Source organism: Cebus imitator, unplaced genomic scaffold (assembly GCF_001604975.1).
Source record: "Cebus imitator isolate Cc_AM_T3 unplaced genomic scaffold, Cebus_imitator-1.0 Scaffold171, whole genome shotgun sequence".
Classification (NCBI taxonomy): domain Eukaryota; kingdom Metazoa; phylum Chordata; class Mammalia; order Primates; family Cebidae; genus Cebus; species Cebus imitator.
Window position 1 is genome coordinate 671,589 of NW_016107486.1, and position 18,260 is coordinate 689,848.

The 18,260-nt window shown below is 38.8% G+C and overlaps 1 protein-coding gene across 1 annotated transcript; it reads right to left on the reverse strand.

Annotated features, from left to right (window-relative positions):
• Positions 1-1,633: 1,633 nt before the first annotated feature.
• Positions 1,634-15,931, reverse strand: MMP8 (matrix metallopeptidase 8). The gene is made up of 10 exons (XM_017544773.2): positions 15,733-15,931; positions 12,203-12,447; positions 11,392-11,540; positions 11,179-11,304; positions 8,247-8,408; positions 6,081-6,198; positions 5,078-5,211; positions 4,378-4,531; positions 3,579-3,682; positions 1,634-3,274 (listed from the first exon to the last, which is right to left on the reverse strand). The coding sequence occupies exons 1-10, from the start codon at positions 15,832-15,834 to the stop codon at positions 3,171-3,173; spliced, it is 1,398 nt and encodes a 465-aa protein (XP_017400262.1). The 5' UTR covers positions 15,835-15,931; the 3' UTR covers positions 1,634-3,170.
• Positions 15,932-18,260: the final 2,329 nt, after the last annotated feature.

The window sequence follows — 18,260 nt, forward strand, 5'->3', positions numbered from 1 at the left end:
GAAGGGGTAGACTGGTTTGTGTAACTCACTTTGGTCTGACAAAGTGCAAAAGTAATTGTGATCACAATTACTTTTGCACCAACCTAATACAACTTTAAGCACAGGCTGTGTACCTTTTTGCTTTCTGCCCAGAGCATTGAGATGCCATCAAGCCTGCTAGGCCAGCATGAGAGTACAGCCTAGAACTGTAAAGAAGTTAACACTCTCAGGGACCATTCTTATCCAAAGGGGAATGGAAACTGAGGGATGAATATTCCAGCCTCCTGCTCACTGGAGATGTGAACAATTGGAAGCTGGTCTACAGGCTTCTAAGAGACCCCTGGTGGACTTGAGCTTCAATTGCTCGTAGCAGAAACCTTGATAACACATCGTTGCATTGGCTTTTCCTCCTTCCCTGCCTCACTCTGCTTACTGCCTCATCTTGGTACTGTGTCCTGAAAAAAATAAATGAACCACTGTCTTAACTTAGGCTTTGCTTTTGAACAAATTCAACCTAAGATATATATGAATCTCATTGTTGAAATTCTAAGCTTAGACCCGGCATGGTGGCTCATGCCTGTAATCCCAGAACTTTGGGAGGCCAAGGCAGGAGAATCACTTGAGATCAGGCATTTGAGACCAGCCTGGGCAACATAGTGGGACCGTATCTTTACAAGATAAAAATAACTGGGCATGGTGGTGTGTGTCTGTAGTCCCAGCTACTTGAGAGGCTAAGGTAGGGGCATCGCTTGAGGCCAGGGGGTTGATGCTGCAGTGAGTTGTGATTATACCACTGTACTCCAGCATGGGTGATAGAGCAAAAACCTGTCTAAAAAATAAATAAACAAATACATTCTAAGCTTAGATCTTTACATATCTCGTGCTCATTCAAAACATCAATGTAACAGCTGGAAAATACTACATGTTGTCAACAAGAGAATTTTTTTTTAATGGAATAACTCTTTGAATTCTTTATTACACTTCATTTTGTAGTTCATTGTCTATGACTCTGTCAAATGTGGTTAAAAAATAATATGAGATCAGTTCTTATCTCAAAGATGTATAGATGAGGTTTGAGCTAAGAATCTATCATAGTTAGCTAGCACAACTAGCAGGTGTTCTGAGAAGATAAAACACTCATTTTCATGCCTGTAGTTTCCTAAAACTTTCATAACTAACATTATAGAAAGTTTTAAAAAACATGGTAGTCTGAAATTGATTCTATGATTAAAAATGTAATATTCAATTCTTATAGGTCCTTTTGCACTTGTTACATTGATGTGATGACTTGCTTATACGTCTCTCTCACTTTCCTGAGCACCACCCCTGACACATAATTAATGGTAGGTAATCAATTAATTCTTGCTGAATAAATCAATGGATGTAATGAGAGTACATACTTGTATCAGTTTTCTTATTTTGTAAAATAAGTTGCCAATAATGTATTAACAAAATTTTTGAAGATCTCAAATATTTATAAAATATTTCGGATGCTGTGAAGCAGTATCTAAAATTTATTATCAATATTATAATAATTCTGACACAAGAATAAATGGCTGCAAATATACCTAAAATTTGTTATTCCTTTTTATACTTTAGGTGAATTATGTGGTGATACTTTAAGAAATTAGAAGCAAATCACAACTCAGTTATTTAAAGTAAAAATCTTTAATTTGAACTTATTTAATAGATTTTTAAAATTTTCAAACCAGATTAAAGATGCCAAATTAATTATCTGTGGGATTTAAAAACTTTAACAGAAAAAGAAAATAGGAAGTACTAGTGAGAAATATGCTTTACTGTCCACATATTTATTGCATAATAATCTATATTATATTCTAATAACAGCAAATATAACATTATAATGATTTTAACATCTGGACTAGCTAGACATGGTCACATAAATCCTACAGTTCTTAACAAAGAAACTCATCCATTAGCAAACTTATGCATCTAAGCTCAGTTTAATGCAACTTAATGAGACATTGAATTTTATGCCGTAAACCCCAGTAATCTATAGTGTGTGCCCTCCTGAGTACCCCAGGAAATAAAGAACTGAGGAACATCAGATCCACCCAGCCCATTTATTTGGACTGTAGAAGAAGAGAGCCAGGAGGAGGGAGGAGAGGAGGTAATGGTCTCTTTAGGCTGCTCTCCTGGGAAGATGCCTAGTAGTCCTTAGCAAGGGCTCCACATCAGCATCCTTTGTTGATTCATTTTCCTAAGTGTAGATGCACTTAGGAACAAAGTACTGCAAACTTGGTGACTTAAAACAAAAGAAATTTATTCCCTCACAATTCTGGAGGATAGAAGTCTGAAATCTGCAGGTGTCAGCAGGGTCATGCTTAAAGGCTATTGGGGGGAATCCTTCCTTGCCTCTTCCAAGCTTCTAGTGGTGGCTTACAGTCCGTGGCATTCCTGGCTTGGAGATGGCTTGAAGATGTCATTCCAATCTCTGCCTCTGCCTTCACATAGACTCCTCCCATGTCTCTCTTCTTCTTATAGGAACAACAGTCATAATGGTGACTCTCTGAGAAATAAGGCCCACCCTAATTCAGTATGACCTCACCTTAACTAATTCATCTGCAAAGACCCTGGTTCCAATTAAGCTCACATTCATAGGTACCTGGGGTTAGAACTTCAACATATCTTTTATGGGAGACACAATTCAACCCACAAAATATATCATCCATATTTCTTTCCAAGAGTAGAAAACAGCAACAGCACCACAATTTCTGTAAAGGCAAAGGGTACTGGCTAGGTTGCTTATAACCCTTACTTCTAACCAAAATCTAGTTCTAAATTGCATGTAGAAGATATACATAGGACATTTAAAGAGAGAGACTGAGGTATATATGCAGTCAGATAGGCAAATAATAAGATAATAAATTTTAGAAGTCAGATATATAAGTATTGAAATAGTAAATATTGAAGTGACAAAAGGCTTACTTTCCTTCTCTGATGGATTCACTAATTTAAGGTGGAATATATAAGAACTGATTAAGCCTCTGCAAACAGTGGAATATTCCAAACATATTTTACCGAGAACAGGCAGAATGGATACAGTGATGGCAAACAATGACTTAATAGTGAGAAAAGTATAAATAGGACACAATGTAATGAATATGCATACTAAACTTCCCTTCCACATTCTGAAAATGGATACAACCATATTTGATTTTGCTTCAGCTTTATCTGCAGTTAAGCCATTTATTGCCTCTAGCAACTCTGGTAACTCTCTGAGCACTAAGATCAAATGCATAATATATTGGTCCACTGAAGAAAAGGAAGAAGTCTATAAAAAAAAGAAAAGAGATAATTTATTGAATTAGCTTATAGAAGATCTCAGATGTCTTCAGTTAGAAAACCTGCCCCTGTTCCAGTATAGCATTCAAATGCAAACATACTATTTAAAAAGTTTAAACACCAGGTGTGATGGCTAATGCCTATAATCCCAGAACTCTTGGAAGCTGAGGCAGCAGAATTGCTTGAGGCCAGGAGTTTGAGACTAGCCTGGGCAGCACAGTAAGACCCTATCTCCTCTGCAATAAACAAACAACACATTTATTAGTTTTTTTTTTTTTCTTTTTTCTACTTACGTTCTTGCTGGAAAACTGCGTCAACTTTCCTTTCTATTCCTGGAAAGATATCTGATATTCTTTGGGGATAACCTGGTTCCATGAGTTGTCTTTGGTTATCATATCTGGTAAAAACAAAATGTCACCCGATTTAAGGCCAATACAGAATAAAAATAATGTTTTAAAATTGTATGTAAGTTACAAAGTCTCCTCATGCATATTTTTTCATTCAATTCTCACAATGTCCTGTTTACTAGGATTAAGAATGGTTAACTTCTCTACCTGAGGGTACATATTTATAAAACTTACAGGTATCACTAATTCTAAAACAGGCTTCTGGTAGCAGACACACTGTTATTTTTTCCAAAGTAAGTTTATGTTTTCAAAGCTTTTACTTAATTGGTATATAGTATAACTCCTTCTGTGTGTGTATATATATAAACATACATAATAGGTTCAACTTGGGAACCAAATTCTGCAGGCTATCTGGATAACATTTGCTGGCATGTGTCCAAATTTAACTCATAAATGAGAATTAGCCTAAATCTTTCTTTGTATCTCACCCTATCTCTTTGTTAAGGCTTTCTTTGTTTCATGATGCAGAATCCTCAATACTATTGTGTGGACATTTTAATTTTATAAAAATGAAAATTTTCAAAAGCCATGGTAACATCAGTCATCCTGTAAAAAAGAATATATTCTCAGTAAAACCCATTAAAGACTACCTAGATTGTTTTAAACCTTCAAATGCTTGAAGGTTTGTAGACAGGGTAGAGAAACACAGATTTCAACCTATAATTGAAAAAACAGTTTACATTACCTCCAGAATTGGTCATTTACAAAGAAGTATGTTTTACTTCTGTAGAAGACAGCTGCATCAATTGCTTGGACACTGCTGGGGAAGCCATAGTTTGATATATCCCTGGGATAACCTTGCTGAATATCATAGCCACTCAGAGCCCAGTATTGGTTGCCTGTCAATGATTCAGGTTAAATGACAAGTAAGACTTTTCCATTTTTATAAAATAACATATATATATATCACTTCTTGGTCTTGCACATAGACATGAAAATGGAACAAATAGTCTTTAAAAGATAAAGATAGTAAAGTTAAGTTCAGGGGGGCTGTGACAGACTTAATGGCTCCCCAGAGCCCATAAAAAATTAAAATTTCTTAGCAAGACATTCAGGGCCCCAAAATTAGATGCCTTAGTTTGTGTGACTTTTGTACCTACACCAAGTTACAGCCTTGAGGAGTCTTAGAGAATTATATCTGGGATGAGGATGGAAGTATGCTAACAACAGTCTAGTGTGGTCTCATTTTGTTAGAGAGAAAACTGATGGCTGCTGAAGAGCAAATAACCCAGTCAAGTTCACACAGTAGTTAGTGGTTCTGATGGGGCCCAACTCTAGTCTTCTGCAAAAGCCTGGACAGCATTGGACCTGGAAGTGACTACAAAGAAGTCCTGCCCACTCCCTGCAGGCAGAATAAACATATGATGAAAACTTTAGGAAGTTACCTTTAAATAGGAAAACAAGATCCCTGTCAAAATCCTCATAAGCAGCCTGTATACCAGTTGGAAGGGATGGCCAGAATAGAGAAATAAAATTCATTTCGACTCTTTGTAGCTGAGGATGCCTTCTCCAGAAGTACCTAACGAAACATAAGGAAACACACACGCACACACATACATAGTCTAAGTAGGCAGTTCCTGTGACTTTCAAGCTAGTGATGGTCCTTGTAGGATTGCTGGGAGAGTATAATAATCTAATTAATGTAAAATTCCTAGCACAGTGACCACCAAATGGCTAAGCTTTATGATGATATTGTCCATCTAGTGAGTACTTGACAGTTTTCAGAGGAGGTTTCAGGAGTGATCTTATTTGATTACATTTGTCATTGTCTTGCCTTTGCGCATTGAAAAATCTTACTTTGTAGTATCTTTCATTATTCCTCCCACTAAATGCTGACAACATATTGATAAAAGCAACAGCACATACACTCAGCCTGTAATTGCACAGTCACAAAATAACCAACGAACAAATAAAAATTTCACTCAGTTAGATGATTTGCTGCATAGCTAGTTAAGCAGCAGGTTCCATTTACTTGACTGATTATGGATGGAACTGAATGGTGCTTTGGTGTTGAGTAAATTTAACTATGGAATTCCAAGCAGCTGTAGCCCATGTCTATTTATATCACCAAAGGCATCTGAATGTTTGTTAATGTTTTCATGTTTTTTTTTTCCTGGATATTTTGAGTTACCCAGAAAATACTTGATTGCATAAATCCAGTATAGACATAAAAACGGTACAAATCGTCTTTAAAAGATGAAGATGATAAAGTTAATCTCCGGGGCCTATGATAACCTTAATGGTGCCCCAGAACCTATAAAAAAAATTCCAATGAGAAGTACAGGTGTAGAATTCAAGGAAAAGGTGACTAACGTTGACCTAATTTGAATCCAGTTTTAAGGTATGTTAGTAAGAGGAATCAAAGGAAGAAATATTTCAATTTTATACTTGTCTTTAAAGAAAAATATTTCTCCACGGAGTGTGGTGATAGCATCAAATGTCAAGCTGGGGTCACAGGGTCTGGGTGTGCTTGGTCCAGTAGGTTGGATAGGATTGCTTGAAGGTCCTGAAAAAAAAAAAAAAAAAAAAGTCTTTTTTATAAGCAAAAGTCCAGTGTGAGTCTTGGGTACATCAGAGACTTCTCAGAAAGGTGAAGGGTCTTCATGTGAAGAAAAGTGCTACCAGACCATACCATAAAGTATGAAAGTAACTGTATATTTCATCTTTTTAAAGTTTTTGTTTGTTTATTAAAAGGAATGATAGCTTTCAGGGTCAGTTCCAGGTCAAGTTGTGAAGTAAAGAAATTTGAATTCTATGCTCCTTCCCTCCTTTTTAAATTCTAAGCCAATCCTTCTCTGACTTCTTAGTTCTTCTTTCTGATTTTTTGGTCACTCAGCATCTATTGCCTCTCTTCTCACAGAAATCCACTTTCAGAAAAGAATGATATTAGCCTTTTACTCTGTAGCATACATCTAAGTCAGATTTTAGCAATATTTTTTCTGTATTTGAATTTTAATGTTTTTTCTCACTGTGGAATGAAAGACTATAAAAATAGTTAACATAAAAACATTGGTGAACAAAATAACTGGGTGTTGCTGGGATGGGCAGGAGGAAGAAGTTGGGGAATAGAGGCAGTTAGGGTAGGCTCATCATTTCTGAAAAATCTACAATCACAAAACAGTTCTCTGGTTGTGGCACCCTGGCATGCTTGCTTGATTTCAGAGTGCTGTCCCACCAGAGAGGGGAGAGAGCATTTCCCAATTCCACTCCACTCTGTTCCACTCCATTCAATTCTATTTCACTCCAATCCACCATTCCATTTCATTCCATTCCATTCCACACTTTTTTAGGGAGCAGTAAATCCCTTATTGGTTTCTTTTTTTTATTCACAGCCAACTAGGGAACAGAAGGGCAAGCGTGAAGGGAGATGTAATGAGCTTATTCAGGCAATATGGCAAAAAGCCCCTATACTCATCCTCGAAACGTATCAGTAATGCCTTAAAAAAAGTTTCTTTTTTCTCTCCATACTCCACCACCATTCCCCTTCTCCTCCCACAGACAACTGTATTAGTATGTTCATATATATTTTTTTTGTTTGCATGTTTCTTGAAAATGCCTTGCTTTGTTTATATACATTTTAAGTTTACATAGACTTACATATTGTGTAATTTGATTAATACATTGTGCAATATATCTCATTCTGTTTCTTTTTTCACAAAGCACAAAGTTTTAAAGACCCATCTATGTTGTTGCCATATGTGCATCTAGTTCCATGCTTCTGACTCCTGCACCTCACTTCATGGTGTGCAGCCACCACATTTTATTTTTATAGTCTTCTAATAGACCCCCAGGTGCCTTCCAATTTCCACCACCACAAACAACATGGCAGTGAATGTCTTTGGCATGATTTGTACATATCCTCTTATGGACCTACATGAGAATTTCTTTGAGAACTACATCTAGGATCAGGATTGCTGCAGGAAAAGGGATAGTCATGTCTTTTAAAAATATTTAAAATTGGGGCCAGGTGCAATGGCTCACGCCTATAATCCCAGCACTTTGGGAGGCTGAGATGGGCAGATCACTTGAGGTCGGGAGTTCAGGACAAGCCTGGTCAACATGGTAAAACCCAAGCTCTACTAAAAATACAAAAACTAGCCAAGTGTGGTGGCAGGCATCTGTAATTCCAGCTACTCAAGAGGCTGAGGCCGGAGAATCGCTTGAACCTGGGAAGGAGAGGTTGCAGCGAGCCAAGATCGTGCCAATGCATTCTAGCCTGGGCAACAGGGTGAGACTCCGTCTCAAAAAAATAAAATAAAAAAAAGAATATTTAAAATTGGAAATCATAAAAAAGAAGAAGAAAATCCCCACCATCCAAAGACAATAACTGGGAACCACTGTAGTGCATTTCTTCCTAACCTTTTTTTCTTTTAGGGCAGCAATAGAGGCTTAGCCCCCAACACCCTATTTGTTAATGCTATATTACTGGGGAATTTCAGAGTTCAGTTTTATGGAAACTGCAAGAAGTGCAAAGGAAGAGATATTCAAATACTGGGAGTGTCCGCCTATTCCCAGGTCCCACCATGTACTGCAACGGTCTTTAGAAGATCTTACCATAGATGGCCTGAATGCCATTAATGTCATCTTGAGGGAGTGAGTAGGTGCTGGGTTCCCTGAAAGCGTAGTTGGGATACATCAAGGCACCAGGGTCAGAGGAGTGAGAGAGCCCCAAAGAATGACCAAATTCATGAGCAGCAACAAGAAACAAGTTGTAATCTGAAATGCAAACATGGATAGTAAACTGCTCATTGTGGATCACAGCATGGCAGAAACATGATCTCAACGAATGCAAACTCAAGCCAAAACTGCTCAGGGAAATAGCCCTCCCCATGGCTGTCTTTTTCGTCTTTCTTTCAGATACCCGAGAAAGCAGACATTGGGAAGAATCAAGATAGGTGGGGATAGGTGAGTATGAACTTCTTATAAACTCTTAGAACCCAGAAAAGCTGCATTTATTCCTATTCTCACATTTTACAAATGTGCATCTGAGGCCTGGAGAAATGATGGCAGAGCCATCATGAATTTGGAAACCCTTCTCCTCTTGTGTTCCCACATCCACCATCTTGAGTGTCCCAGACCCTCAGCCTCATAAGTAGACTCCCAGTGAGCAAGTAGTTAAAGAGAAGTTAGCCCGACAGTGGAGTAGCCTCAGATGCAGGGCTGGCTCATGTTGGCTCCCTCATCACCCACAGCTTAGCACCAACTCTTCTCTGTTTCTGAGCTTTCCAAGATGCTCTAGGAATTCTCCAATGGAGACAGACAAACCCTATCTCTTATTGCTCCCTTTCTCTATGTTTTAATTTCCATGAGCACAGTGCCGTTCACAACTGGAAACTTAAAACCTTCCAAGGATCTCAATTCCTATCAAATAAAGCCCAACCTCTTTTGCCTGGCCTTCAAGACCTCCACCACTTGGCTCCAGCAGATATTTGAGTGTTTGCCTTTTGATGTGAATCCTTGAATCCAGCCAGTCTACATGCTGCCTCATAAACCCCTGATGCATTTTTTACATGCCTACTTTTTTTTTTTAAAGCCGTTATTGTAGAGTACCTACCACATATGAGGCAATCTAATATTATTTAATCCTCACAACGTTTTCCTGAAGTTTTGTTAGCAATATTTCTACTGTAAAGTGACTGATGCCCATAGATTTTGAATAGCTTGTACTTGGTCTTGCAACTAGTAAGTGACAGATTGGGGTCAAATCCAGGTATAATGACAAGATCCATGCTCTTTACTAAAATGTTCAACATTCAGTTGATAATTAGCCTACTAAAATTCTCCCCATGCTCTAAAATTTGCTTTCTTAACATCACATCCTTCCAATTATACATTCATGAATGCGTTTCAGAAAAACATCTTTGAATACCTGTAACATCGTGAAAGGAACTGTGAGCAGTTTGTTGTGGTTCCCTGCTCTACAGGGAGTATGTAGTCTAGAAGAGGAGACATGTGTGCAAACAATTTGAAAGCACAGAATGAGTGTTGATAGAGAAGGAGATACAAAAGCTGTCAGAATTCTGCAGAGGAAGTTCTCATTTCCAGCCCAAGAGAAGATAGAAGGTGGCCTTTAACATACATAGCATGGTAAGATGAGACAGATTTTAAAAGCTGGTTCTTGGGGCATGGGAAGAGTATTTCAGGGAGAACAGACAATGCTAGCAAATGTGAGAAAGCTAAAAAGCACAGGTGTGACCTAGAAACAGTGAATGTACGATGTGGGTGTTAGCCCAATGTGAATGGTATATGTGAAATAAGAAGACAAGCCAAAAAAGACAAGGATGAAAAATCACCAAGGGCCTTCAATACCAACTGGAGATATTTGGACCTTATTTGGTGCAGAATATGTAAACACTGAAACTTTTAAGCATGAGCGTGATATGATCCAGGACAGGCTTTCTAAAAACAAACACTGCTGCAATCGTAGGAAAAAGTAGAGGGAGCACAGACTAGAGAGGAAGGGTCCAGCTGGGAATCTAGATCATTAGTTCAAGTAAGAAGTAATGATTATCTGAACTAGTAAAGAGGGCAATAGGAATGTAGGGGAGTGGAGAATTGTTACCTATCTTTGGCTACACACAGCTCCTAGCATATGGACTTAGGTAGAATAGACCCTCATAACATACCCATGTTGAGAAAATGGCAGGAGGAACAGGTGCCCAGCAAAGGTAAAAGATGCCTTTCTGATTATTTCCTAAAAGTGCCCTCTGGCATATTGTTACCCCATGTTTTGGGAAGTACCACATGGTCTGGATATACCTGTCCTCAGCCTCATTTCTTCCCTTTAGGCAGCACAGCCCTTCTTAATGGAGCCTTCTCCTGAAAGGACTGGCTTGCTGCACAGAAGCATACCACTGAAAAAGGGCTCCACGAAGATGAACTAACTAGGTGAGAGAGAAGGTGGCTGCTCTTTTCTAAATAGACTAATTTCTAAATGAATTTCCCCCAAAAATGGAAAAATAGGCTATTTTCAAACATCACTATATTTGGGAATATGAAAATAAAGATATACCCTAAAGCAGTGGTCAGCAAGCTTTCTCTGTAAAGAACCAGTTAGTAAATATTTTAGGCTTTGTGAGCCAAATGATCTATGTCGCAATTACTCAGTTTGCCATTGTAGAGTCAAAGCAGCCACGGATGATATATAAACAAATAAATGTGACCCTGTTTCAATAAAACTTTATTTATACAAACAGGGGCCAGGTAGGATTTGGCCATAGTAAATAGTTTTCTGATCTCTGCCCTAAGAAGCAAGGTCAGTAATCGTATTCAGTGTTTTTTTGTTTGTTTGTTTTGGTTTTGTTTTTGGTTTGTTTTAACCCAAATTGACTTAGTATTTGAGGTAGCAAAAATTTCCAATTATTGCTTTTTGTTAGTTTGAAATACTATGATACCTTTATTTTGTGTGTGTGTGTATGTGTGTGTATTCTAATCTGGAAAAGGTTAATTCAGAAGCTGTGTGTGGACATAATCTTGATTAACCTACTTTCGGAGGTATTGGTCCAGGTTTCTTCTGCATCAAAATGAGCATCTCCTCCAATACCTTGGCCTGGCTGAAAGGCATGCGCAAGGATTCCATTGGGTCCATCAAATGGAGAATTGTCACCATGATCTAGAATAAGAAAATTTGTATTAGATCCTTGCCAAGTTTCAGGTTTGCCAAAGAAAGCAAAACTGAGCATGACTGTTTTGCACCTACCTTTTTGGTAAAAAGCAATGTTGATATCTGCCTCTCCCTGTGAGATCCTGGTGAAGGTGAGAGGTGATACATCACTCCAGACTTTAAAGGCGTCCCCGATAGCTCTTTCTACCTCAGTCTCTGATAGCTGTGGGGTATAGTTTATAATCCTTCAAAATGAGAGAATGTATGAAGAGTTAAATATTATTTAGAACAGTAGTTCATCAACAGATGAGTTGTTCTATTTTGAAGTGAATTGCATCATGATTTGATGCCACTGGAGAGGATAAGGAGGGAGTACAGCTCTCAGGGTGGAGGACAGATGTGGCTTCTGAACAAGTTAATAAATGTCTATAAACCTCAGTTTCCTATTCATAAAATGAGGATACTAAAATAATATCCCACTCATAGGGCTGTCATGAGGATTAAATAAATGCAAAGCATTTAGTTCATTACTTGTCGAATAGTAGTATTCCACAAATATTAGATATTATTATTAATATGTATGAAAGGAGGGAATAGATTCTCTCCAGCAATGATTAAGCCTTTGTTGGGTCCTAAAGTGAGTGCTTAGAGGGATAGCCTAACATTGCCATAGTCCTCTTTAGGTTGCTGGAGAAGGAAGACTAAAATGGCAAGCTTTGAATTGGAAAGAACACATGGTATCTCTACGTTTTCATTCTCATACTCATTCACTCTTCACACTCTCCAAGGGCAGGAATATTTATCTACTTGTTCCCAGTGTATCCCAAGACCAAGAACAGTATCTATCATATAAGAGCTCAGTCAATACCGGATGAATCAGTGAATTCTGAAACCCTAGAAATATCACCTGTAGGTCAAGTTAGTTTGTTCCCATTTGGGGTTTCCTGGGGTTATCATAAAATCACCACTGTCAGGCACTCCACAGCGAGGCTGTTTCATCATCTCCAGAGTTTCCGCATTTGGCTTCCCCGTCACATTCAACCCAAAAAATTGCTGCATTTCTTTAAGCTTTTCAACAATCATATTAATGCTGTTCTTCCTTATAGACTGATGCTGGTTGCTTGGTAATTGGTAGAACTTTTCCAGGTAGTCCTAGACAAAGACCAGCACATACGTTCTTGCTGTGAAAGTACTTCTAGTTTTCTGGTCATTTTGCAACCCATTTCTAAGTTACCATAGAGGTCTAATAACCTGAGAGCCACAGGAACAATAACACAAATTAATTTGTAGGTTGACTTTGAGAGAACAACGATTTAGAAAGAACAGTTCCTCCATTCAGCTCTCCAGTTAATGATTATGCATAAAAATGGGTGTCTCATAAGGGATGAGGGTCACATCACACAGGTGCTACTATACAGTGCTACTATACAGTCAGGTGTCTGCCTTCTTGTTTTTATAAAAAAAATTAGAACTAACATTAATTGACTTCTCTCGAGGTATTTGTTGCATCAATGCAGTTCCTCTTTCTTATCCTCTTCACTACTGTAGGAAAGGCTTAATTATTCTTATGAACAAATGGAGGCACAGAGAAATAAGGAATTTTCCAAGTGATGATCCAGGTTTTAACTCACCATGTTGCCTCTCAAATGAGAACTGATAATTTCAAAATATTTTCAAATCTCTTTTAGGGAAATACCAGTATCGATATTAGCATTTTATTCACCAAGGTAACTCTTTGGAAGGCGCCAACATTCCTTTGGAAGTGTTAAATTAAGTTTAGTCAAAATCCAAAATGTTTAGCCTAAAAATTACATATTTTGTTTGACTTAAAAGTTTCTTCATGCGTAGTGAACTGTAACCTAACTAGACCTCATGCTGCCTGTGAACACCTGGCATCTCGTCAGCATCTTAGTCATTTTCTGTTACTATAACAGAATATTTAAAGCTGGGTAACTTTTACATAAAAGGGGCTTATTTTCTCTCACAATTCTGGAGGCTGGAAAGTCTAAGATCAGGTGACTGCATTTGATTGGCTTGTCAGAGGGTCTTGTGCTGTGTCATAACATGGCAGAGAAATGGAAGGGGAGTGAGCATGTGTGAAAAGGGGCAAAACACAAAGGGCAGTCCCTCTTTATAATACCCATTCTTTTCATAACTAATCCAGTTCTGCAGGAACCAGAACCTACTCCAGCAAGAATTAACCCAGTCCTACAAGCGTGTCATTAATCTTTCTTAATGGCCTAAGTACCTCTTAAAGGACCCACTGTCACACTGGCTACCAAATCTCTAGCACATAAATTCAAGGGGCACACTCTAACCACAGCAGTAGGTGACACTGACCAGAGCACACACTTCTGGATCAGACAGGTTTGGGTTCAAATCTTAACTCTGCTATGAATTAACTGTGAACACTTGGATACATTATGTATCTGATTTAAGATTCATTTTTGTCTCTGAAATGGAAATAATAATGCTCCCCCCACCCCAATAGGGTTCTTGTGATGATTAAATGAGATATTCGTGATATTCTGTACAAAGCAGTTGCCTTGTACAGAATAAGCACTCAATGGACTCTACATTAATCTGGGGGTTACAATTACCATTGTATGGGATAGCCTCCCCTACCAAAAAAGCAAAATAATAATGCTTTCCCCAAACTGTAATGTTAAGAAAACTGTGCATGAGAGATTTGTGACAGAATTCCCTTGTGTTTCTTAAAAATTTGGCCTCACTTTCATACTGTGAAACAATAGAAAAAAACTATTGGTCTGCTTTTATAATGCTTCCAAAAGTTTATAAACAGTCCACAATCTGAATCTGGTGGTGGGAAATATGATTATACTATGAACTGATTTCCAGTTTATTATAATCTCCCATCCTCACATTCTCTTCTACATCTGGAAATTTTGGCGGCAAAGAAAATGCCTATATGGAAGCACCAGACATATGGTAACTTAATTGCAGATATCTTATTAGGAAAAATATTAGATAAATGAGAAAGAAAATGATATCATTTTATAAATAAAGCCATTTATTCTAAAAAATTTTCCAAGCTAGCTGTAGTTCTACTGTGGGTAACCCCCCATGTAGGTATCGAGGAAGGAGAGCTAAGCAGAATCCTGGCACAATTAAGGCCTGAAGAATATCTCAGTTATTTCCCTTTATATAATCCACTGTATATATTAGTTCATAGAATGAGTGCCTAAAGAATATCTTACCACTCAGTTATTTCCATACATATATACATATAAAACTAGATCTTAGTTCATATCAGAGGAATGCCTAGAGTAGACATGGCACAGAGCATTAATTAAGGAATAAACAGCTTATAGCTGGAGGAATGTCTGGAGCAGGCACAGTGCAGAGCATTATTCAAGGGAAAACAGTTATACCAGGACAAGGATTCATGGCCCAGGTGGCAGCATTCAGTATCGTAAAGATACCCGCTGTATGGCAGGCTTGGGGCAAGAAACACTCCTCCTGATAAAGGAGTCGTAGGACCTTGCTCCAGTTCTTATGGAAGGCTGCCCTCAGACCGGCAATCCCTCAAGCATCTGAGGGGTCAAAGCCCTTCCAGATAACCGCACCTTGGTGACTGTGAACTTTATCAGCTCTTGTTACTGTGCTGCCCAAAAAGCATCCTCCTATAGAATTCATTGGAAGGTGCCAGCAGGTAGTGGTAGACCCTGACAGCTCTGTCACTGCTGTGGACTTAAGCATCCTCCTATAGATCTTCTTAGCAGTAGCATGCCCATAGATAGAGGTATTGCACACTGCACCCTCTTCACTGCACACGACCCACCTCCATACCTTGGTGACCTAATGGGGGTGGACCTCTTACTGCACATGGCCCACTTCCTTGCCTCGATGACCTAATGGGAATGGACCCCTCACTGGGCACTGTGCATCTCCTAGCCTAGGTGACCTAATGGGGATGGACCCCTTGTTTTATTGCTCATGACCCTATCACTATCCTTAAAGATGACTTCACTCACTGCCCTGCCCCCTAACCTATACACAATAAATACAGATGCTTCTGGACATTCAGGCCTCACCTGTCTCTGCATATAGCTGGCGTGGCCCCCCATAAGCCCAGCTGTGTTTTCTTTGGTACTTCTGTGTCCTGTCTCTTTATTTCTCAGATGCTGCTCCTCAGCACAGCATAAGGGACACCCTACGACCCTGTGGGACCCTTAGCCCTACATTCTACAGCAGCATTTTCCCAGACTTTAAAGAAATCATCTTGTTTTCATGTCCAGCTTTTAAAGGCCTAGTCCTTACCAGCTTGGAACCCTCCAAATCACTAAAAGAAGATGTTCAACCTCAAACTAATCTAGATAATTTCTTTCAGGCTGTTTTAACTAACAAGAGAAAACAACCCACACTATTTCCTAATAATCAGCAAATCAACCACCACCTAACTGATAGTTCATTTACCTGAACAATTTTTGTATCTTTCTCCTTAGAAGATACAGGAAAGGCCTTGGAAATCTGCACATGGAGTAAGAGCAGAAATGGAAGTGTCTTCAGACAGAACATGATCTTCTCTTCAAACACTACCGACCCTGGCTTTCTCTTTGCCCTTTGTGTTAGGGCCCTTCCCTGGTGAGCACCCTGAGGTTCACAGGATCACGTGCCACTCACAGCTCTCTTTCAGTCCTCTTTAAAGCCATGTCTTAAACAATTGTTGCATCAGGAATATGAAGCAACATGGGTTAATTACACTCTGATAGTTTTGCAACTTTATAATGTGATTTAGTATCCCAAAATGGGGGAGTCTTTCAACACTCCAACTTTCTACTCTTTGCTTTGGGTGTTTTAGTTATTTACTTTTACAAAATTGGTCGAGGAAAAGGAACAGGAGACTAATCCTGAAGTTACATGGATATACTTTCTGGTTATGTAAGATGCTGAGGCTGAATTAACTTATGCAGGGGAATATTTTGAGGTTTGTGATAGATATTTTGGGACCAAGGAGCCCAACTAGAGAATCTCAGTACTTATCCTCCCTCACTGTATGTGGCGAGAATGAGTGACGGAGTGTCCTATTAAAAAGCAGGCTTTGTACGGGGGCCTAGTGCTGCTTCTGGAAGATGTAGTTTGGCATCAATGTATTAGAAAATCCCTAGTCTATAAGCTAGACTTTCCATGGAAAAGATATAGAGAACAATACTGATGATGATAATAATGAACATTTGCTAAAAATTTATGATTTCCCAGACATTAGTACTGCACCCAATTCATCTTCACATAGCTTTGGGAGGGAGATGCTATTACTGTCTCCATTTTACAGATAAAATCAAATCTGGAGACATTTAGATGACTTGTTTAAGTCACATGCTTGGTTTGTAGAGGGGCCGGGATTCAACCTCAGAGGGTATATTTAGAGAGACTGAGCTGCGGGCTACTGCAGGCTCTTCATGGGAGTCTCCCACTTGAGTCTCTGGCTGGCCCATAGTGGAGCAGTAGCTCTAGGCCTGCAACAGCTGGATACTTTGGCTTATATTCACGAGGAGAAGACAGGGGAGCAGGGAATGAGATGTTGTACATCTTCAAGGAATAAGACACTGAGAGATTTCCAGATAATATGGCTACATGGAAGACTATTGGTCAGAGGCCCCTGGCCATGCTTTTCAAATGATGTAACCTGGTCCCACTTATTCTGACTCCACATGCATGTAGTTTGTTACCATACACAGTCTTTGTGAATATTCAATTACTGTATATATATACATATTTGGCAAAGGCAGGTATTCCTGTGTATAAATGCATATGTCTACATATATGATACATAACATGTACTAATATGTAAAGAGTGTCTTTGAGATGCTATGAGAAGGAGTTCAGCTCTTTCCTGAGGTCACTTAGGAACTTTGAAAATGATCCAAAGAAATACATCCTGGGTTAGAACATATCTGGACAGCAGATTAATTGTTGATGATTTAAATGTTTGATGCAATGACCGGTTACAAAGTTCATAAATGTACTTTTTTTCTGAACATAACAGCAAGTGATTTAATTGAGAATCTAAAACTTTGGTAAATTCAGTTTTTGGTGTTTCGGTAAATGCCATATTAAAAAATTGAACTGTTGGGTCTGGATCTCCACCAACAGGTCCAGACCTGGTGCAGTGGTGGAGAAGGCTCTGCTGCATCTGCCTTTGGGGTTCCAGCTTGTGCTTTCTGAAGCCTTTCTCCACACCTGGCCACTGTCCATGGTGTCTGTTTCTCACCCGCTTCTGGTCCCTGGGACTGACAGCTCTCAGGTTCTCTCCCTCAAAAATCAAATCAGTCATTTACACTTCGCTGTGAACATATGAGTTCTCTGTTGAGTAGATCTCTTGCTAGAAACAACAAGCAAACAAGCAAATACATTTTTTAAAATGAAGGCGTTGTTCATTAAAATATGAGTTTCAGGGAAAATTAAGAAAATCAAAGAAATTTAGTTTGAAGAGAAAAGATGCAAGGCAATGTAGGATTTTTCTTTCTCTCTAATACTAGCCTCCCTCCTGCCCCATCAGCAGCAGCCTATTCTCATAAGGATAAAGATATTCTTATAAGGATGAGGATATAGATGTGTGTTCTATAGCAACATAGCAGGTGTATTTTTACAGCTATGTTTTGCTTTCTAGGCCTGAGGAGATAACACTGATTGCATAGATATAGTCTGTTTGTTCTTTAGTTATAAAATAAAGGATGGGTTGAACCAGCTGGGGTGAGCACGTGTGCCTGAATCTTGAATGATGAGCAGGAGTTGCCCGTGGGGAATGTGATCCAGTAGAAGAAACAGTGTCCACTAAGCACAGAAGTATACTCAGTGAAGCCACGGCTCATTTAATTCACATAAGCCAAGGTAAATTGTCCTCAGCTTCATGCCTTTTTGAACTCTAACAATTAGAATGGGTGTCCATATAGCCTGATCAAGTTAACAGGATAATTGTTGGGGCCAGTTGTGGTGAAAGGTAA